The 23,431-nt window shown below is 43.2% G+C and overlaps 1 protein-coding gene across 1 annotated transcript in view; it reads right to left on the bottom strand.

The window, feature by feature from the left end:
• MBTD1 (mbt domain containing 1) overlaps nucleotides 1-23,431 on the bottom strand; it is an 81,088-nt gene that overhangs the window by 41,080 nt on the left and 16,577 nt on the right. Inside the window, exons 8-15 of the mRNA XM_073684176.1 lie at nucleotides 21,809-21,897; nucleotides 20,576-20,810; nucleotides 20,427-20,482; nucleotides 17,748-17,852; nucleotides 17,415-17,562; nucleotides 16,171-16,253; nucleotides 12,615-12,849; nucleotides 792-869 (exon numbers count right to left, since the gene is read on the bottom strand). Of these exons, the coding sequence (XP_073540277.1) occupies nucleotides 792-869; nucleotides 12,615-12,849; nucleotides 16,171-16,253; nucleotides 17,415-17,562; nucleotides 17,748-17,852; nucleotides 20,427-20,482; nucleotides 20,576-20,810; nucleotides 21,809-21,897 (1,029 nt within the window). The remainder of the gene's footprint in view (nucleotides 1-791; nucleotides 870-12,614; nucleotides 12,850-16,170; nucleotides 16,254-17,414; nucleotides 17,563-17,747; nucleotides 17,853-20,426; nucleotides 20,483-20,575; nucleotides 20,811-21,808; nucleotides 21,898-23,431) is intronic.

The following is a 23,431-nucleotide window of genomic DNA, read 5'->3' on the forward strand; positions in this document are numbered from 1 at the left end:
TTATTTCTTTTTTTCACCGCGTGGTAGCCGGGATGAAGAGGAGTTCTAGTCTCCTCTTCATCCCAGGTACCACACGCACCGCGATTACGCTGCAGCGTAATCGCGGTAGAAATGGTCATGCTGCGTTTTGCAAACCAATGCGAATTCGGCGCGCAAATTAGCGCATCATGTGCACAGCACATCCGAATTCACATTGCTTTGCATGGCAGACTGTTTTACAAGCGTTTTCGCGGCCGTAAATACGCCGCAAAAACGCTACGTGGGCACATAGCCTAATGTGTATGAGGTCTACCAACAGAAGATTGATTGTAGGAGAAGGATAAGGATAAAGCAAACTTTAGTTCGGACTGCAGGTTAGGCGATAAGTCGCAGCCCGAAATGTCTCAGAAAAAACAGGAGCGCTCTGCTTTAGCTAGAGCTCAAATCAGCTACTGAAACAGCATGAGCTAGGCAGATAAGCCAGCACTTTCAGCTTAGTCTAATACATGTAAGCCAATATAGTTTATCACACACATTCATAACTATCAAAGACTAATCAATTATTTTAATAAAAAAAAAGGGAGAGTTATTCTTTAATAAATAGAGCTCTTAAATTCACTTGACGTGAAGTCACAAGAAAGCTTGTAAATCCAGCTTGCCAACCAGGAAAAGTGATTGACAGCGCCTCCTGTATTCAAATTTATACAAAACAATACTTGAGCATTAACCCCTAACAGATCTGTTTTAATGTTAACTAATGCACAAGTTTTGATTCAGATGCGATATTTATAAAATGCAAAAATCTGACTTACTCTTTTTAGGTCCTTTGTACGGTTGAGACTTGGACTTCTTCTTCTGTTTGGAGACAGTCGTCTGGTTGTCTTTCGTTGCTATAAAGCACAGGAAGACTATTGCTTTAGTAATCAAGTTATACAATCATATCAGCCCATTTCTTGCATGTGTTCACCTACAGATTTTAAAATTCCGCCCTCTGGTGTCAGAAACACCACATTATGTAGATGAAAACAATATACATTTCTGTCTTTAGGAGCAGCTGAAGGAAGATTTTGGAATATAAATTTATAGAGCTGATCAATTCATATGCAAGAACGTAGTGAGCCCCAAACAGTAGCAGAAAAATCATGGAAATTCAAGCTTTCTATAAGCTTAGGAGCTATGTGGCAATCATATTCAGTGATGACAGCATTACCTATATGGCGGTACATACAGAAATACAGCATTCCCAAAGTACGACCACCAAAAAGCTTATACTCCCCTCCCGTGCTGGCGCTGTTCCCGCGGTGTCAGCACTCGCTCTCCCGGGGCTCCCCTGCTCTTGCTGTGACACCGGTGCCCAGTCAGCACTGGCGTCACTATCCCCGCCTCCTGTCGAATCGAACATGAGCAAACGAGAGCACAGCCCGGACTTCCGCTTAATGTTTGATTACACCAAAGTCGGGGACCGTGACGCCAGAGCAGATTGGGCACCGGTGTCACAACAAGAGCACAGGAGCCCTGGGAGAGCGAGTGCTGACTCCGCGGGAACAGCGCCACTACGGGAGTATAGGCTTGTTCTTTTATCGAGGCCAAACATTTGGATGAAGAAGGGGATTGTCCAAGTAGTGGACAACCAATTTAATGCCTCTGCTGTAAATTTATGCATTAAAGGGGTAGTCTGGCCTTAGGCTACAAGTCTGTTATCACTATGTGACTACATTCTCACATGGCGCACACTGCGAGGATTCTGAGGTGCCGGGAGCAGCAGGCCCATGACAGCAAGTATATGATCTGCATAAATGCGGTCATGTGCCGACTAAACGTGTGCGGCCTTACTCAATGCAAATGTATTGATTGAGGCTGGACACGTCTAGTTGGAATGTGGCCAGAAGTATTCAAATTGCATAATTGTGATCACTTGGCTGCCTGCTCCTGGCACCAGAAAATCCTAGCACCACACAGTGTGCGCGATGTGAGGATTCACAAGTCAGCAGTCACCAGGAATGACTGCAGACTTGTACCCAAAGACAGGACCACCCCTTCGATAGTGGTTTCATACAGCAAAGAGGCATATTCTGCAGGACCATCAGGACCCCTGCCAATCAGATGCAAAACAAAGAGCCTCTCTTTCCTTATATAATACATTTTATATGGGAGTAAACCGTAAAAATAATGCTACACGGGATGGTTACTGCAGCATCCATAATTATCCGAACTTTAGAATGAGCATACGATTTTGCATGCTGCATGCAAAATACACATCTCCCATTATTCATATGCACACATCCTTGGCTCAGTAAGGACTCATACAGATAGCTGTACTTTGTCAGTGTGCTCAACAGATGGGCTCATCAGGGTGCAGTTTCTGGCCTGAGTTTTAATACAACCATCTGAACCTAGCCGAACTGCATTTTCTCTGTTCTGCTGTGCCGCATGAACACTCAGGAGAATGCCATGTGAATGCGTATGACAAAGTAGCCACTTCACACTACAGTGGGTCTTTATACTAAATGCAGGAATGACAATTGAGAAATATGTTCATGGGGAACATGTAAAAAAAAAAAAAAAATACAAACAACTGTATTTACCTGCAGACATAGTGCTGATCTGCAGGTAAACTAAATGTGTTCCGCTGTCTAATTGTAAGTGCGGCTGTAGAGAGAAAATCATGTTCTGCTTTCCTGGCAGCCGCTCGGTTCTAGTGATTGGGGCAGCACTAGGAATAGTCAGGGTTCACTAGAGTGCTGACTGTTCACCACCACGATGACTGGAAGCGAGTGGCTGCTAGGAAAACAGAACATGATTTTCTCCCTGCAGCCGCACTTACAATTAAACTGCTGACCATGCTTAAAACGGTGGTCTGAAGGCAAAGCAATTTTCATTCTAAATCCCTAGCTATTTAGTGCCATAATATAAACTATTTTCTAATATACTTGCATACAAAATTCCTTATCCTTCCCTAACTACACTAACTGTTTTTTTTTTTTCACATCCGCAGCCTCTGACACCCTCTGCAGGTGACATCACTGGTCTTTGCACGCCGGGTATTCTGATTCTGCTTGCTGCCTTAATACAGTTGATCTGAGGCGGCAACAGAGAGTGGGCTGTCATTGTGCACATCGCACAGCGTGCAGGGACTAGCCCAGCCCCTGAAACGAGTCACTGATTACTATTTGTTTCAGGGGGGCAGTGACCGCAGCATCTGCCCTTTGATAATGCTTTGCTTTAGAATCGCAGCATAAAATGGGACTCTCAAACAAAGCGTCAAACAGGAAGTAGGGGAAAAGATAGAATAGCAGTTAGGGAGTTAGGGAAGGATGGGGGATTTTCAATCCAAGTACACTGCTCAAAAAAATAAAGGGAACACTCAAATAACACATCCTAGATCTGAATGAATGAAATATTCTCATTGAACACTTTGTTCTGTACAAAGTTGAATGTGCTGACAACAAAATCACACAAAAATCATCAATGGAAATCAAATTTATTAACCAATGGAGGCCTGGATTTGGAGTCACTCCCAAAATGAAAGTGGAAAAACACACCACAGGCTGATCCAACTTTGATGTAATGTCCTTAAAACAAGTCAAAATGAGGCTCAGTATTGTGTGTGGCCTCCACGTGCCTGTATGACCTCCCTACAACGCCTGGGCATGCTCCTGATGAGGTTGCGGATGGTCTCCTGTGGGACCTCCTCCCAGACCTGGACTAAAGCATCCGCCAACTCCTGGACAGTCTGTGGTGCAACGTGACGTTGGTGGATGGAGTGAGACATGATGTCCCAGATGTGCTCAATCGGATACAGGTCTGGGGAACGGGCGGGCCAGTCCATAGCTTCAATGCCTTCATCTTGCAGGAACTGCTGACACACTCCAGCCACATGAGGTCTGGCATTGTCCTGCATTAGGAGGAACCCAGGGACAACCGCACCAGCATATGGTCTCACAAGGGGTCTGAGGATCTCATCTTGGTACCTAATGGCAGTCAGGCTACCTCTGGCAAGCACATGGATAGCTGTGCGGCCCTCCAAAGAAATGCCACCCCACACCAGTACTGACCCACTGCCAAACCGGTCATGCTGAAGGATGTTGCAGGCAGCAGATCGCTCTCCATGACGTCTCCAGACTCTGTCACATCTGTTACATGTGCTTAGTGTGAACCTGTTTTCATCTGGGAAGAGCACAGGGCGCCAGTGGCAACTTTGCCAATCCTGGTGTTCTGTGGCAAATGCCAAGCGTCCTGCACGGTGTTGGGCTGTGAGCACAACCCCCATCTGTGGACGTCGGGCCCTCATACCACCCTCATGGAGTCGGTTTCTAACCGTTTGTGCAGACACATGCACATTTGTGGCCTGCTGGAGGTCATTTTGCAGGGCTCTGGCAGTGCTTCTCCTGTTTCTCCTTGCACAAAGTCTGAGGTAGCGGTCCTGCTGCTGGGTTGTTGCCCACCTACGGCCCCCTCCACATCTCCTGGTGTACTGTCTCCTGGTAACGCCTCCAGCCTCTGGACACTACGCTGACAGACACAGTAAACCTTCTTGCCACAGCTCGCATTGATGTGCCATCCTGGATGAGCTGCACTACCTGAGCAACTTCTGTGGGTTGTAGAGTCTGTCTCATGCTACCACGAGTGTGAAAGCACAACCAACATTCAAAAGTGACCAAAACATCAGCCAGAAAGCATTGGTACTGAGATGTGGTCTATGGTCCCCACCTGCAGAACCACTCCTTTACTGAGGGTGTCTTGATAATTGCTAATAATTTCCATCTTTTGTCTATTCCATTTGCACAACAACATGTGAAATTGATTGTCAATCAGTGTTGTTTCCTAAGTGGACAGTTTGATTTCACAGAAGTTTGATTTACTTGGAGTTATATTCTGTTTAAATGTTCCCTTTATCTTTTTAAGCAGTGTATATTAGAAAACACTTTAGATTATGGCATTAAATAGCAGGGCTGTGGAGCTAGTCGAAGTCATGGAGTCAGAGTTCATTTTAGTGGAATCTGTCGGTATAAAATGGACCGACTCCGAAAATGATAATAAATTGGGCTCATTAGTACAATGCAGGATGTGGTGTAAATGATTTCATAAGAATTTTGGAAAATTATGAAATGTCCTATAAATGTCTGTTCTATTCCTGATCTAAGGGTCTCGGCTTTTAGTGGAGATGAATCTGTGCTGCACTGTAGTAAGGCAGGGCTGTGGAGTCAGAGTCAGGGAAATTGAGAAGTCCAAGTCAGTGGTTGGCTTACCAACTCCACAGCCCTGATAAAAGATCGGGATTTAGAATGAAAATTACTTTGGCCTTTGGACCACCTTCTTTAACTCTTTCGAACTGTGGGCAATTTTCGTTTTTACCCTTCTTCCGAGAATCACAAGTTTAATTTTTCCATTGAAATAGCTGTATGAGAGCTATTTTTTTGTGGGATGTATTGTAGTTTTGAATGACACTATTCACTTTACCATACAGTGTACTATATAAAAAAAAGTTATAAATAAAAACGCCAAACCATCTCGCCAAAAACAAGCCATAATATATCTGCAAAAAATTTAAAAAAGTTACAGCTCTCAGAACGTGACTATGCAAAATCAAATTCTTTTTTGTAAAATACTGTCTTTAGTCTGTAAAAATAGCAAAGCATAAAAAAAAAAATATACACACACACACACAATCTGGTATCGCTGTAATCATACTGACCTGGCGGACAAATTGGTCTGATCATTTTTGCCGAACAGCGCAAAAAATAAAAATAACTGAATTGCTGGCATTTGTTCATTCTGTGTCTGAAAAATCTGAATAAAAAGCAATCAAAAAAGGAGATCTCTTTCTCTTAGCCTCTAATTGGGGGACACAGGACCATGGGTGTTATGCTGCTGTCCACTAGGAGGCGACACTATGCATAATCTGAAAAAGATTAACCGTGGCTCCTCCTCTGCAGTATACACCCCTGGACGGCATCAGCCTTCCCCAGTTTTGTGCAAAAGCAATAGGAGGAACGCAACATGGATAACATATCATGCCTATAAGAAGGCAACTATGTACGATCTCAAGAAAAAACAATATGAGAACTCAACATAACGGCCCGGAACGGGCAACAGGGTGGCAGCTGTGTCCCCCAATTAGAGGCTAAGAGAGATTTTACGGTGAGTACACAAAAGTCTCCTTTACTCTGTCGACTCATTGGGGGACACAGGACCATGGGACGTCCCAAAGCAGTCCCTGGGTGGGAAGCAATGGACGAATATTGTGTAGACCGGCCTCTATAATTGGGGAACTGCCGCCTGCAGAATACGTCTACCCAGGCTCGCGTCTGCTGAGGACCGAGTATGAACCCTGTAGTGTTTGGTAAACGTGTGTAAGCTAGTCCAGGTGGCTGCCCTACACACTTGTTGTGCCGAGGCCTGGAGCCGAATGGCATAGGAGGCCCCTACCGCACGCATAGAGTGTGCCGTAATACCTGCTGGCAGAGGATAATTTTTGAGGCGGTAGGCCTCTTGTATGGTTGATTTGCCCTGTGCTCTGTGGTGTAGATGTACCGCACCCCAACCAGTCAGGCTCGCGTCGGTGGTCAGAACCTTCCATTGACCCGTGAGAAGGATTTCCCCTTTGTTAGGGAGGTTGGCTTGAGCCACCAGTGCAGGGACCTCCTGGTTGACGACATCAACTGGAACTCCCTGTCGAGAGAAAAAGGGTTCCTGTCCCATGACTTGAGGATGGCTAGTTGGAGAGGCCTGAGGTGAACCTGGGCAAATGGGACCGCTTCTATTGCCGCCACCATCCTGCCAAGGACTCTCATGGCAAACCGGAGAGATCGAGGGGGTTTGCTTAGGAGGGTGCGAACTCCTAAACGGAGAGGCAGTGCCTTGTCCTTGGGAAGGAGTACTTGACCCCTGAAGGTGTTGAATAACATTCCCAGGAAAATCAGAGACTGACTCGGGGTTGGTGATTACTTTTGTAGGTTGACTAACCAGCCCAGGAGACTCAGAATGTCGATTGTGATTGAGACGCTGAGCTCGCAGTCCTTGAAGGTGGGAGCCTTGATAAGGAGATCGTCCAGGTATGGAACGACTACTATGCTTCTGGAGTGCAGGACGTCCATGGTGGCAGCCATGATTTTGGTAAACACTCTGGGAGCTGTGGCGAGACCGAACGGGAGAGCCACGAACTGGTAGTGGTCCTGGTTGATTGCGAACCTGAGAAATCTTTGATGGGCGGGAGCAACTGGTATATGCAGGTATGCGTCTTGTATGTCTATGGAGGTGAGAAATTCTCCCTTCTCCATGGACGCAATGATGGACCGAAGGGACTCCATGCGGAAGTTACGTACCCATACATATTTGTTGAGCTGTTTTAGGTCCAGTATGGGCCGTACGCCACCTCCTTTCTTGGGGACTACGAATAAATTTGAGTAGAACCCTTGGAAGCGCTCGGCCGCGGGGACAGGTACTATGACTCCTGCTTGAAGAAGAGAGGAGACTGCTTGGTGGAAGGCACGAGCCTTGGCTGGCGGTTTTGGAGACACTAGTTCCCTGACCCACCTGTCTTCTGTAATAGGCAGCCAGACTTGATGAAAGGGCGAAAGACGGCCGCCTACAGGTGGGGTGTCTTCCGGAGTCTGAGTCATGATGAGGAGGAAGTCTGAGATTTTCCTCCTTTGAACTTTGACTGGCGTGCTCTTGACTGCCAGGTCTTGTCCGACTTTTGCGTCGACCGCGAGTTGTCCCTGCGTGGGGCGCGGTTGCTATTTTGTGCTGGTCGCGAGACGGAGCAGCCGGAAGAGTTCCGAAAGGATCGGAATAGAGTTTGGTTACGCTTCTTGTAAGTGTGTTTGGGCTTCAGTTGGGGGAGAGAGGTACTCTTACCCCCGGTGGCGCTGGATATCATTGTGTCCAACTGTTCACCGAAAAGTCGACCACTGAGGTACGGGAGGTGCGTGAGGGACTTCTTTGAGGCTGCATCTGCTTTCCATTCCCACAGCCAGAGGATACGCCGAATCGTGATGGCATTTGATGCTATCCCCGCTGCACCCCTAGCAGAATCCAGAGCTGCATGAAACATTTAATCTGCTACAACTGCTATTTGGGCCGCTTGGTCCGACAGCTCAGGAGCAGATACTTGTAGGCTAGCTTGTAAATTTTGGGCCCAAGCCAAGATGGCCTTGCAGCCCAAACTGAGGCGAATGCGGGAGCCAGGGAGGCCCCTGCGGCCTCGAAAATTGAACGAGCCATGCGTTCTACCTGCCGGTCTGCTGTGTCCCTGAGGGTTGAGCTATCTGGCAGTGAAAAGGAGTGACTGTGCTGCTAGCCTAGAGACTGGGGGATCCACTTCAGGTGGATCTGTCCATTGTTTGGGGACCTCCTGTGGGAAGGGGTACCGCGCCTCCAGATATTTGCGATTGGTAAACTTCTTCTCAGGCTGTGAGAACTGCTTTTTAAGGATCGCCTTAAACTCTGGGTGGTCAAAGACGACCTTAGGCGGTTTCAGAATTCCTTCAAAGGAAATCTTGTGTCCTTGTGCCTCCGGGGGCGGATCAGAGATGTCCAGCACCCGATGGATGGATGAGATTAGATCATCAACTAGCACTGTATTGCTAGCAGGGATTGGGATTAGGGACCCTTCGGTTTCCTTGTCTGAGTCGGAATCACAGATGTCTTCCGAATCCTGTGTATCGCTAAGGCGTCTCCTGCTGGGTGAACCGGAGCGGAGGCCTTCTCTGGTCAGGGATGGCTGTGGGGATCTGCATTGTCTGTCCCTGGCAGGGGACGGTCTAGATGAGCTGGGACTACGGTGTCTCTCCCTAGAAGGGGATGAAAGTGTGGTATGGGATGACGCAGATGAACGTGACCTGTGGGTCCGCTTGCGTCCTGACCTAGACGTGGATGTGCCCGTGCCATCATGTCCCTGAGTGGAATTCTCCCTTTGCTGGGTAGTGTTCATAGCCGAGGCATGACTCTGCAGAGCCTGAAGCAATGTGGATGTGAGGTTATCTATAGACTGCGTCATAGATTGAGACATCCGAGTGACCCATTCCGGCGTGGCATTAGACACCGAAGTATTGGCAGGGGCTTCTTGGGGTTCTGGCACAGCAGTCTGGATGCAGTCCTGGCAGTGCGGGTACGTGCTGCCACTGGGGAGAGTATTACTGCAGGCTGTACAGAGTACATAATAGCAGTCCTGCCTAGTTCTCTTGGACCTTGTGCCTGGCATAGTACACAGGGGTGGCTATGCAGAGGGCCCTAGCTATGCAGAGGAGCTTATAGGATTCACAGCCGAGGGAGAAAACTCCAGCTGTGATCTTAACCCACCAGTGTGCCTGTAGGTCCTACGCCGAACATCCACAGTCCTGTGCCTCCCCGGAGACTGGCAGGCCTGGTCTGTATCTGCCGACCGGTAGCTGCAGGGTTAATCTTTTCCTGCAGCAGATAATGGCCGCCGGAGTAAACTTGAGGAAGAAGGGGGTCCAAGAGCTGAAAAGGGCGGCAGTTTACTGTGAAATCGCACCCTTTCAGTCTGGATCCGCCCCTTCTATGACACTGTGGAGTGTCATTCGTCATCCAGGGGGCGGGCCGGGGGGCGGAGAGGACGTGGCGCGGCTTTGGCTAGGCCGGAGCCACGGTCTAAATTAGAAACCTGATGCCCAAAGGAGCTCCAGGCCGGCGCGGAAGTCCGGGGGGGGGGCGAATCTGAACCGGACCCCCCCGGGTTTAAAGGCCGGATAGCGGTGGGGATATCAGCGGAAGGGGGGGCCCTTGAAGGGTCCCCCTGAGGCATCATAGCGCTGGTGCTGCTGCAGAGACAGGGCCAGGAAGGCCTGTGTCTGTATTGTGCCATGCGTGCCTGCACTCCCCCCCGGCCCCGACAGGAGTCCGCAGCAGGGCTGGAGTCCCTGGATTCAGTGCAGTATGCTAGCTACTGGGAGCTGCAGATTGCTGCCTGTACAGGCCCTACCTGAGGCGTCTCAACCGAATACCCCCAGAGGGGGATTAGGGAGGGTGCTGTTGTCACCATCAGGGGGCTATATCCTCGCCTCGACCTCAACCCAGAAACCAAAAAGGAATTGGGGAAGGAGGGGGGTCTCGACTTCGAACCAGCACCCGAGGGGCTGGGGAAGGAGCGACATGGTGAATAGACATCTCGACCTCAACTGTGCACCCCATAATAGGGGACAGAGGAAGGAGCCATGCCGGGAGTCTCGCAGGAGACCCACTTTTCTTCATCTGTAATCCCGTCGGAAAAAAACGGAGTAAAAATTTTAGGTGTGCCTCCTTGCGACACTAAGCAAAAACTGGAGAAGGCTGATGCCGTCCAGGGGTGTATACTGCAGAGGAGGAGCCACGGTTAATCTTTTTCAGATTATGCATAGTGTCGCCTCCTAGTGGACAGCAGCATAACACCCATGGTCCTGTGTCCCCCAATGAGGTGACAGAGTAATTACTATGTGCTCCAAAATGGTACCAAAAAAAATCTGCAACTCGTCCCGCAAAAAATAAGCCATCATACAGCTCTGTTAACCAAAAAATAAATGCTACAGCTCTCAGAATATGGCAACGAAAAGAACTATTTTTATAAAAAAAAAAAACATTTTTATTGTGCGATTGCGGGATTTACACGGAAACCCCATCGTATGTGCTCAGCGTAGACTGGCGATCCAGTCTTATTCTGGAAGCAATCAAAAATTATGTACCCCAAAATGTTACTTATAAAACCAATAATTTATCCCAGCCCCCTCTCAGGTCCGTCATCTGTCACTGGGACTACAGGGAGCACTTAATTTACGCGGCGTGTGTCACCAGAAGAAATGTATGGTGGCACAATGCATGGCCACTAAAGTGGCATATTTGGAATTCTGCAGAATAAAGTCTGGCGTGGATGTTACATAATAGTCACTGCAGCAGTAGATGAATTCATTGAGATGTGTAATTTCTACAATAGGGTCACTTTTCAGGTTTTTCTGCTGTTCTGGCACCTTAGGGGCTCCGCAAATGTTGCTCACAAACTATTCTACCAAAATCTATGCTCTAAAAGCCAAGTAGTGCTCCTTCTTTCTCAGTCCTGACATGTACCCTAACAGTAATTTCTGATGACATATGGGGCATCATCGCGTTTGGGAGAAATAGAAGAAAATGGACCCCATAATTTGCTATGCTATTATCCATTGCAAAAATGATAAATTTGGGGCTAAAACTACATTTTTATGAAAAAAATGAAAAATTTTCAGTATAAACCCACAGGTACGACACAGAATTTGATAACATTAGGTCGTCAAAATGCTCACTATACCCCTGGATAAAATCCTAGAGGGGTGTAGTTTCTAAAATGGGGTCACTTGGCGGGAGTTTTCCACTGTTTAGGCACATCAGGGGCTCTCTCCAAACGCGACATGACACCCGCAGACCATTCCATCAAAGACTGTTCCAAACATCACTCCTTTTCCAAGCCCTACCGTGCGCACGAACAATAGTTTTCCCCTACATATAGGGTATGTCCGTACTCCAGAGAAATTTTGGGGTCCATTTTCTCCTGTTACCCTTGTGGAAATAAAAAAATTGGGGCTAAAAGTAAAATTTTTGTGGAAAGAAATTAGATTTCTTAATTTCACGGCTTTACGTTATAAACTTCTGTGAAGCACTTGGCAGTTCAAGGTGCTCACCCACACATCTAGACAAGTTCCCTAAAGGGTTTAGTTTTCAAAATGGTGTCACTTGTGGGGGAGGGGGGGGGGTTCCACTGTTTAGGCACATCAGGGGCTCTTCAAACGCAACATGGCGTCCGCTAATTCAAGCAAATTTTACATTCAAAAAGTCAAAAGGCGCTCCTTCCCTTCCGAGCTCTGCCGTGCGCCAAAACAGTGGTTTTCCCCCACATATGGGGCATCGGCTAACTCAGGAGAAATTGCACAACAAGTTTTGTGGTCCATTTTCTCTGGTCACCCTTGTGAAAATAAAAAATTTGAATCTGAAGTAAACATTTTGTGAAAAAAAAAAAAAAAAAGTTAAATGTTCATTTTTCCTTCCTTGTTGCTTCAGTTCCTGTGAAGCAAGTGAAGGGTTAATAAACTTTTTGAATGTGGTTTTGAGCACCTTGAAGGGTGCAGTTTTTAGAATGGTGTCACTTTTGGGTATTTTCTGTCATATAGGCCCCTCAAAGTCACTTCAAATGTGATGTTGTCCCTAAAAAAATGGTTTTGTAAATTGTTGGAAAAATGAGAAATCGCTGGTCAACTTTTAACTCTTAGAACTTCCGAACAGAAAAAAAAATTTAGTTCCAAAATTGTGCTGATGTAAAGTAGACATGTGGGAAATGTTATTTATTAACTATTTTGTGTGACATAACTCTCTGATTTAAGCGCATGAAAATTCAAAATTTGGAAATTGCTAAATTTTCGCCAAATTTATTTATTTATTTTTCACACTTAAACGCAAGACTTATCTAAGAAATTTTACCACTATCATGAAGTGCAATATGTCACGAAAAAACAATCTCAGAATCAGTGGGATCCGCTGAAGTGTTCGTGACCGCCCTTAAGGGGTTAAAATTTACTAGCTGAAAACCAAAATACTTGAAAGCTGAACTATAACATTGTGCCTAATGAAGGGATACCAACATGATAACTACAGCTCAGCAAAATTCAACTTACATTGTGGCGCTGGAGGTTGTAGTTGGTAGCCTGTTAATTGACACCAGCCAACAGGATAGAGGTCTGGGGATTCACAGTCTACCCACTGATCATACTCTTCTTCCCAGCCATCAAAATGGATCCTTAGCAGTCTGTGTATAATGCGTGTGACTGTGGCCACACACACTAACCGGGGTTCCATGAGATCTACGGCTTCAAGCTTCATTCCAACACGGAAGCCATGGTTCGGTACTTCCTAGGAAAGTCAAAGAAGACAATGCTGACAAAGATGTTCACACAGGGTTTTGCAAGTGGAAAAACTCAATGCAGCTTTGAAAGTGAATCCGTGGAAGAAAGCATTGCAATTTGATATGCGACAGATCTGCAGGCAGCTACGTTCCATTTATCAAGACATTAAAAAAAAAAAAAAAGTTATAAATTTACAGTGCTTTGAAAAAGAATTCATACCCGGTGAACTTTTCCACATCTACAAATTTAAATGTATTTTATTGGTATTTCATTTGATATACCAACAAAGTACAGTATTTGTGCAAGAATTTTTTTTTTAAATTTCTAATTTAAATTTTTGATTTTCTAATTATTTTAAAAATATAAATCTGAAAATTGTGACATGCTTTTGTATTCAGCCATCCTAAGTCAGTACTTTGTAGGACCACCTTTCGCTGCAATTACTGCTACAAGTCTTTTGGGGTCTGTCTCTACCAGCTTTTCACATCTACAGGCTGAAATGTTTGCCAATTCTTCTTTGCAAACTAGCTCTAGCTCAGTGAGATTGTATGGTGAGCGTGTGTAAACAGCAATTTTCAAGTCTTCCACAGATTCTCAATGGGATTTAGGTCTGGACTGTGACTGGGCCATTCACACATGAACATGATTTCATCATAACCATTTCATTGTAGCTCTTACAGTTTAGGGTCGTTGTCCTGCTATAAGGTGAACCTACGCCCCAGTGTCAAATGTTTTGCAGCCTCTAACAAGTTTTCCTGAATCCATCTTCCCATCAACTCTGAAAAAAAAAAAAAAAGCATCCCCACAGCATGATGCTGCCACCACTATGCATGATTGTGGGGATGGCGTTTTCAGGGTGATGTGCAGTGTTAGTTATCTGCCACACATAGCGCTTTGCATTTAGCACAAAAAGTTCTACTTTGGTCTCATCTGACCAGAGAACCTTCTTCCACATGCTAGCTGTGTCCCCTACATGGCTTATTGCAAACTGCATATGGGACTTATGGCTTGCTTTCAAAAATGGCTTTTTTGCCATTCTTCCATAAAAGTCAGATTTATGGAGTATACAACTAATAGTTGTCTTGGTCACCAAACAAAAGTTCCAGCATCATCACCTTGCCCAATGCAGATTTGCGATTCATCACTGAATAGGACTTTCATCCACAGTCCACGATTGCTTTTCCTTAGCCCATTGTAACCTTGTTTTTTTCTGTTTAGGTGTTAATGATGGCTTATGTTTAGCTTTTCTGTATGTAAATCCCATTTCCTTTAGGCGGTTTCTTACAGTTCGGTCACAGACATTGACTCCAGTTTCCTCCCATTCGTTCCTCATTTGTTTTGTTGTGCATTTTCTGTTTTGGAGACATATTGCTTTAAGTTTCTGGTCTTGACACTTTGAGGTCTTCCTTGGTCTACCAGTATGTTTGCCTTTAACAACCTTCCCATGTTGTTTGTATTTGGTCCAGATTTTAGACACAGCTGACTGAACAACCAACATCTTTTGCAACATTGCATGATGATTTATCTTCTTTTAAGAGTTTGATAATCCTCTCCTTTGTTTCAATTGACATCTCTCGTGTTGGAGCCATGATTCATGTCAGTCCACTTGATGCAACAGTTCTCCAAGGCGTGATCACTCCTTTTTAGATGCAGACTAACGAGCAGATCTAATTTGATGCAGGTGTTAGTTTTGGAAATGAAAATTTAAAGGGTGATTCCATAATTTTTTCCTCAGAATTGAGCGATTCCATAATTTTTTTCCTTCTGCTTGGTCTGAAAAAAATTACCCTTACTGAGTACCACATTTTTAATCTTGATTTCTTTTAGTGTTTCTTAAAGCCCTAAAGTTATCATTTGAAATGACTTTAGTTTTGTGCCATGTCTGTGATCCGAGCCCAGTGATTCCAGAATTTTTGCCAGGGGTTGCAGTTGTGCCATATGCCTTCCATTTTCGGATGATGTATTGAACAGTGCTCCATGAGATGTTCAGAATTTGAGCTCTTTTTATTTTATATATGGGGCAGAATACAAAATGAGCGTCACAATTTTCAGATTTATATTTTTTAAATAATTAGAAAACCATGTATCATTTCCTTTATACTTCACAAATACTTGGTACTTTGTATTTTATTGGGAATCTCTGTGATATACCAACACGTTTAAGTTTGTAGGTTCAATGCGAAAGTCCACATGGCATGAATACCATTTCAAGGTACTGTATATTTATCAGTTTATTAATATTAGTGCACATTATAGAATTCATTATGTGTTTCCTAAAATGGTGCAATAAAAAAAAAAAAAGAAGAAAAAAAAAAGGAAAATAGAAAAGCAAGTTACAGCTTTTGAAGAACGGAGATTAATGATGCTGACAGTTTTGACTTTTCTACTTTTTAAAGGGAAAAAAAAAAAAAAGGGACAAATTCAAGCACTGTAATTGGTTATCTTGCCCAATCCCATACATACAGACTAGAGCAGCCGTCGACTATACGCAAACAAGGGACATGGAACCCCATTCATGTGACCCTTCTGGTGTTTCAACCACAATGAGAATAGAATTATCACCATTCCTCTTGGCCAACATCTTTAATGCCTTGAAGATACTGCCATTTTTTTCCACTTTTGTTTTTACCTACTCGCCTTTCAAACAGCCATATGAGGCATTGTTTTTTTGTGGGACATTTTATAGTTTTGAAAGACACCCTTCATTTTACCATGTAATGAGCTACAAAAGCAGATCTATTATACATATTGCCCGGGGGCCGCAGAAAGTCACAGACTGGAGGTTTCCCAGCTCTACAAGGATAAATATTTTATTGTTTTATTAGTTAGGACAAATCACACAGTCAGCGATACCAAATATGTTACATTGATAAGGTTTTAAAATTAATATTTTGGCATAAGAGAAGAGAGGTTCATATTTTTGTTGTTTTATCTCTTCTCTCTTTGCCTTTGGGAACTTGAGCCATACAGATCAGAGACCATATTTGCTGCAGTGACTATCTAACCCAGCCACATTCTGGGATTCATATGTGTACTAAACTGCCAAACACAAGATCCTTCAGTAGGTCCTCAGCTGCCATGAAAAATGCCATCCAAGATTGCGTCAAGGTGGAGGGGGACAAAAGGCAAAAGAGATGACATCCATCATATTTACTGCCTTTTAAATGCCTTCATCTGGATTGACAGTACAAACTTAAAAGCTAAAGTGCTCCAGCTAGCGCAGGGGTCCCGGGGCTGCATGTAGTGGGCTTAGCTCCTGAGCTCGTTCCATACATGTACAATGCACATCCACCATATGGCTTTGATCATATTGTAATGTGTAAATTACCTTGTTAAAAAGCTTTACAGGAGCAGCTATGGATCCAGTTTCCCTGAGGTAGTCAAACCATTTGAAAGGTAGTTTTGCGTAGCCTAGAAAATAAATAATTGCTAGTCATCTTGTCTGGGCTGGCAATCACAGTTTATAAGGCTAATTTTTTAATGTAGCAGATTTAGGTTATTAAAACATTACATAAAAAAAGGCAAATACATATTTGTAAACTGTAATGCTACGCGAGAATGAAGATTTCATATCTCTGATTATACCTTTCTCAACGCTGACACTGCAACACCATAAAGAAAAAGTCTATCAGAGTCTACCACGCCATTATAAGGGAGCATGGCTTACTGGAGTGGATGTGGTCTTGCAAATAAAGGTGGACGTGCCCTAGCAAGGTCAGTGGACGTGGCTTAGTAGGGGTTTGATCCTTGCAGGCGATGTCTTAATCAGAATTTGACGACAGATGAATATGATTGCCTGGTTTGCTATGTGACATGTGAATGGGCATCTGTGGTATGAGTAAGGTGTGTAGCAGGTGTCCTATGGGAGAGTGGTATGTGTGAGGTGTCCAGCATGTGACACGTCTCCGTGAACTATATGTGCACGCCTTTGTTGAGTTCATAGTCCATGCGTCCCTATATGCAGTGGCATGTGTTTGGAGGTGTAGTTTTCTAAAGAGGGAGTTTACATCAACAGACAGAAATACGCTTCACATGTAGTCTTACTGATAACTGGCACAACTTTCCAACTGACCGCTAAGGATTGTGTACATCTACTATTATATAGGTATGACCGGTTCTCCCCCTGCAATTGTTACTGCAGCTTTCTTTATAGACTGCACAGTTCTCCATACAATGGCCACTGATGGAGGAGCATGTGACCAGACTTGTCCATCAGTCTCCTCCAATAGAAAAGTAGTTTTCTCATGTGAGGTTTCCGATTGGAGACTGATGGACAGGTCTGGTCACATGCTAGCGGCCATTGTATGGACAGGAGAGAGCAGCGCAAGAACCCATCACATCTACAGTATATAATGGTAAGTGCCACAAAATCAGGCCTCCCAACACATCTGTTAAAATAAGGATAAAGTGGCCAACCCAGTTAACCCTCTCTGTAGCCAGAAACAGACAGAGTGTAATACAGTGGTTAAAGGAAGCAAACTGATGAAATGTTAATAGGGTTGGACCAGCTCCCCTCGAGCCCAACGCTCTATATGATTGGTATAACAAAAAAAAAATAAAAAAAAATATTACCTCGTGGTGGAGTTAGTTCAATCTTGTTAATTTCACAGAAACCAACAGGGAATATTGAGGGGGATAATGCATGGTAACAAAACCAGTCTGAGCCATCTGCTGCTTCAGAGCCATCAATTCCAATCATTAGGTAACCCTCTGCCAAAACCTTAAATAAATACATAATGACAATGTAATTCTTGAATATACCAGCACTAGGAAAGGTTGGGGCACTGGCGCAAACATGGCCACTTTTCTCTGCTTCCAGCTGAACATCAAAGTTGAACAGCAGGACTGTTGAAAATCACGTGGACAGTATTTTTACTTCTGGACACATCTACCTTTATTACTCACCTTTCTAATGGTCGCTACACATATTGCAGAAAGGTTTAGGGGATCAATAGCTTCCAGTTTCATCCCTTCTTTGAACCATTCAGAGCTCTGGTCAACATCTTTGACCTGATAATAACAAAAAATGAATATATTGCTACAGTATACATTATATTACACCAGTTTCTTCTCAAATTTAGTAGAGATCATTTGGCCTAGTCAAAAATTCCTCTTTTTCTCCACATTAAAAAATGATTTTCGTGTGCTAAAATAATAAATGCACATGGTTCATGTGGTCCTAAATGACATAGTGGGCCAAGAGCTTTCTGGGAGTAAAACACTGATGGCTTTTCCTAACTGTAGGCCACCAGTGTTGGATTGGATGGGGTCTGACCTGCCACCTGGCAGAATCAGCAGAGCTGCAATCCCAGAAAATTACATCTACAGACAAGCAACTCTCTACTTTTTTTTTTTTTTTTTAAAGTAATGTTTTTGGGATGAGGTTAGAACAAATTTTCTTTAGTTAAAGCTGGGCTTTCATTTACGAGTTGTGTCCAGACAGTTTTTAAGCCAAGTAGTGCACCAGTCAGGCATTCATAGCCAGTTTAGGTTTTGTTACCCGTTCCGGCTCCAAAACCAATCCAATGTAATAACTGATGCACTGGATAAATAGAAGGATCCCAAAGCATACTGTGGAATCAGCGCTTAAATCAGTTTTTCTGTGTCCTTGTTCCACAGTAGAGGGAAAAAAAGCTGAATGGCTTCAAACAGCTGTAATCAAAATTATTAAAACCCCATTGCAAATTAAGTTTAATTGCAAAATGTAATATGCAAATTGCCTCTTAAAGAGGACTCGAACTCTAGTGCTACTTATTGAAAGTAGAAGTATCGACCCTTTAACGAGTCTTGCTGCATGACTTCGGATAAAGGCCAAACCAGACATGTTTCAGGTTGTTTGCTCCTCATCAGTGCAAAGCAAGAGGTCTGATTTGGATGAATGAGAGGCTTCCAACAGGTACCTAAAGGATAACAGCTATGCTTGTGGAAAGCAAGAACCTGGCTTATCAGTCATTTTACGACAGCTTGGTACTCTCCACAAAGACAGACATTACACCCTGCGACTTAGAAACATTTACAAATTTTCTGCGGTTAGAACAAATATACAAGACCAATTTAAGTAAGTCAACTCCACTAATATAACAAGTGATTTCTCTAAATTCAACACAAAATGTCACTTTTAATGACTACTGCAGTCTCAGAATTATTCATCTCTTTCAAGACGAGAGTCTTCAGCACCTAGTAGAGCAACCTTTGGCTGTTCGGACCTGCTGCAAATGTGACACCAGCTATTGGCAGCATGCCTGAGGAATCTTAGCCCATTGCTCAAAGGCAGTGGTCCAAAAAGTGAACTGACAAAGATAGTAAACTCCTTGAATGTTCCCAGAGATACAGTTGTAAACATAGTTTACAAGTGCAGAGTTAAAGGAACACTGGTTGCACTATCTGGACGTGGCAGAAAGGGGACGCAATCAGTCTACCATCAGGTTCCAGTCAAAACCTTTAAGTGACCACAGGAGACCTGCAGTGAGCTTTGGTGGCAGCACATGCCAGGTTTCACTTTAGACATTAAGGCTCATGCTAAAAGCTGAAGGTCTCCATGCCTGAGCTCAGACATTCACCTCTATTGACCCTAAAGCACAAAAGAAGTTGGCTCCAATATGCTCAAAACCATAAAAATAAGCCTCATTAGTTTTGGGACTCTGTTGTGTCGAATGACGAAACAAAACTGGAACTTTTCACACCTATAGATCTTTGGTAGGTCAGGAGAAGGAAGAATGACGTATACACTGAAAATAACACCTGGCCTACAGTGAGGTGGCTCAGTGATACTCTGGAAAGGTTTTACTTTCTTGGCATTGGAACTCTGTAATATGTGGAGGGCAAGATGGATTCAATCAAGTGTTAGGAAACGTCATGGTTGGTGAAGAAGCCGAAGATTGGGGGGAAGCAAAACCAAGTATTCGTGAACTGGAGACCATTGTACATGAGGAGTAGTCTAAAATTCCTCAGGAAAACTGCTGCAAGCAGGTATCTGGCTATACATCACGTTTGAAGCAGGTCATAATAGCCAAAATGATCTACGAAACGGGGTGAATAATTTTGAAACTGCAGAGGTCACAAAAAAATGGTATTTTGAGTAGAATTTGGAGAAACCACTTGTTGTATGAGTTGTGTTGAGCTATTTAAACCGTTGTTTCATTGGGTTATTGCAAGCAAACATTTTACTTAGTTATGATCCAGGCCTTGTTTCTGTACAGTTGTAGTCAACTGTATGGAAACAAGGCTAAATAACCAAACTTTCAGATGAGTTTTCAGAATAAGTCATCATGTGAAGTACATGAGGTGTGTTTTCCCGATTGCATACTTCTAAAAAGATGAGCAGACCACCCACTGAACCAGATATCCCAGAAAGTGCAGAAGATTAAATGATAAAAACATGGGTTATACTGAATATGGTCTATATAAATCAATTTGCTCGGTATCCCCTGCTCTATAAGAAGACGTTTGGAGATTAGACTGCATTTTCATGGCGACAGGTTCCCTTTAAATGACTGTCAGCACAATTACTGTCCAATTCAAGTACAGGCGCTCGGTGCCCTCTTGGGAATAACGCAGCATATATATTTTGAGGTATACATTTACCTTTGTAAATAAATGGGCAGGGGCATCATAATGCGATTCCTGTTTCTTTAATATATCTAGAAGATAAAATAAAAGCAGTGCATTGAAAGTCTAGAACAAAGCACAGGATCCAATAAAAATAATGACAATTAAGTTGCAATCCTGCATACCTGATCTCTTAAAGCGATGGCCTATACTTCGAGACCAACCAATGTGATGAATGAGGGGGCTGTACATGTGACACCAGAAGTCATCTGTTTTGTCTTCACTTTCTTCATACACAAGTCGTAATCTGCCTCCAATGACAGTGTCAACAATGGCAACCCGCATCCGGCAAAGATGTGTTTTGTCCACTACTTCTACCTTCATTAAAGGCTTGAATGGATACTGCATACTATCTGATACCTACGAAGAAAAAAAAAAAAAGTATATGAAATCCCACCACAAAAAAAATATATAAACCCCTCCCCCTCCCAAAAAAGAACAAGGTTACTGATGTGATTATAGGAAATGAGAAATTAAATTAAAAGGGTTCAAGTAATACATCATGTTTGCAACTCTTTCCCGTAGGGCGATTTTTTTTTCTGCCTTTGTTTTTTTTCCCCTCGAGCCATAACTTTAAATTTTTCTGCTGATACACAGGATGAATTATACTTTTGAAAGACACCATTCAATGTATTATGTGATGTACTGGAAAGCAGGGAAAAAAATTGCAAGTGACAAAACACACAATTTATTTACAGCTTTATAGGGCAAAAATGACCTGGTTATAGGATACTCTAGGTCAGTACGATTATGGGGATATATAAAAAAATGCATGTTTGATAAGTAGTGAGAAAAAAAAAATTCAGAATGTTTTATTGATACCATTTTGGGACAGATATAATGTTTTGATCACTTCTTAACACATTTTTGTGCTACTGCAGCAGCCAAAAAAATCCCACAATTCTGGAGGTGATTTTTTTTTGCTTTGCGCCATTATATTTATAATATATTGATTAATTTTATACATTAAAAAATAAAGGGGTTGGCCTGTGTAGACAGGCTATTAAATTAACATCTTGCATATTGTGCAGTGTAAATGGGCTTTAAGATGCATTAAGACACATCTCAAGATTCTAGCTTTCAAATAACAGGCTCCGTATTCTAAATATAATATGAAGGGTGTAGAAAGTAAAGATCCCCATGCCGATTCTGTGTGAGCATGTTAAATAGTGAGAAAGTTAAGTTGCACGTGCCTCACAAAGAAAGATCCCAGCCTGTTACCCTCATCTTTCCCCATGTTCAACCTCCAGTGATGCCATACATGAAACAAAATCCTTGCATTTAATACGAAGACCCAATAAGATTTATCCTAAGATTCTTGCCTGCTTTAAAGTCCCTTACGCTGTAGGTTTACCTACCTTTTGCGCAAAATCTGGAGGGAGAGTCTTGGCACCAGTCAGTCTTTTGACTAAAAAAGCTTTCCAATTAGAGTATTTGTGTTGTATCGCTGTATAGAAAAAATAAATAAATTTCAATGTATTTAGCTATTCTGGTGGGAAATCAAAATAAGGTGAAATATATTAAATATGGTACTGTAATCCATTATTATAGCAACAAAGATACATTTTCCTGGGTTAAGAATTATTAAAACATGAAAGCAAGAAAAAAAAAAATTGCATTCAACTCTGTGGATCCAGCATTGGGCATTCTGGTGGTTGATCCTGGCTCCAGAGCCAATGACTGCAAGCTTCCAATCACCTAATTGCTGGGCCACTTATAGGCTTCAGCGGCCCACTAAAATCCAGAGTCATCACTTCCAAGAAGTCATTGCCCATAAGAGCGGCCTGCACTGAATCCACAGGGGTGACAGCAGGCCAGTATCTGTTATTTTTAATAATCCATGCAGCAATGCCTGCAATGTAGCTCTATTCCATACAGGCACAGTTGTAATCCAGTAAGTCCAGTTTAACTTCCTATTGTAACTGGAGTCTGAATGTGAAAAACCGTTCCTGTCTGAACAGTGGCTCCATGCTTTATACCACAGCCATTTGTTTAGTTACTAACTCAAAAGGCCATGGACACCTTTAATGAGGTAAAATTACTTTTTAAATGTTGGCGGTTACCTTTAATTTAAAAAAAAATTGCAGCCTGATCAAAGTCTTAGATTCACCTCAACATAGGAAAGATGAGAGCTCCGTGTGCATCTGGAGTGTTGCGGTGTTCATTAGCTCATATGTCAGCATAGCATCTGTCCTGCACTTACTTCCTCTTCATTTGATTTCCTCCTTATCTGTAGCCCATTTTCTCTGCCAATCTGAAACTGTAGATGCTTTATAGGGGTATTCCTATCTCCAGGATCCTATCCAATATGTAGTAAGTGTAATAATAATAATATTAAAAATGTAGTATAGTTTCTTATTTGCTATGTCTCTTTCCTCATATGCAGGACCTTAGGTATCCATGGTTACGACCACTAGCAACTAGCTAACTGTCACTATATCAGTGGTCGTAACCATGGATAAGGTCCTGCAATGCCTGCACATCAGGAAAGACATTGTGAATCAGAAAAACTATACTACATTTCTAACTGAAGGTATTTGCTAATATTAATTAATTATTATATTATTATTATTATACCTGCTACATATAAGGATAGGATCTTGGAGATGGGAATACCCCTTTAACTGCTCGCCACATTGTGGATATTTGTGTGAAACCCACTGCTATCTCTAACATTAAGAGAAGGGAGTACATAAAGTTTCTGCTCAGTTCTGACTTTTCTCTAATGGATTTGTAGTCCTCGTGAAAAGAAGGCAGGTAGTAAGGACTTAAGGACACTCCACAGCAGCAAGATATTAGAAAGTTTCAAGAGGTGTTGTGATTTTGGAAACTGCCTATTTTCAAGCTGAAGTTTGTTTTGAAAAAAAAAAACAAAAAGCAAAAAAAACTGACTTTACTCACCCTCCCCAGGTTCAGCACTGAGTCTGTCGCTGTCAGGACTGCAGTCAATAACGGAGCTCAGAATCTCATGAAGTCAACTT

The sequence above is a fragment of the Phyllobates terribilis genome, unplaced genomic scaffold (assembly GCF_046119375.1).
Source record: "Phyllobates terribilis strain yellow unplaced genomic scaffold, ASM4611937v1 Scaffold_5__5_contigs__length_657084704, whole genome shotgun sequence".
Taxonomy (NCBI): domain Eukaryota; kingdom Metazoa; phylum Chordata; class Amphibia; order Anura; family Dendrobatidae; genus Phyllobates; species Phyllobates terribilis.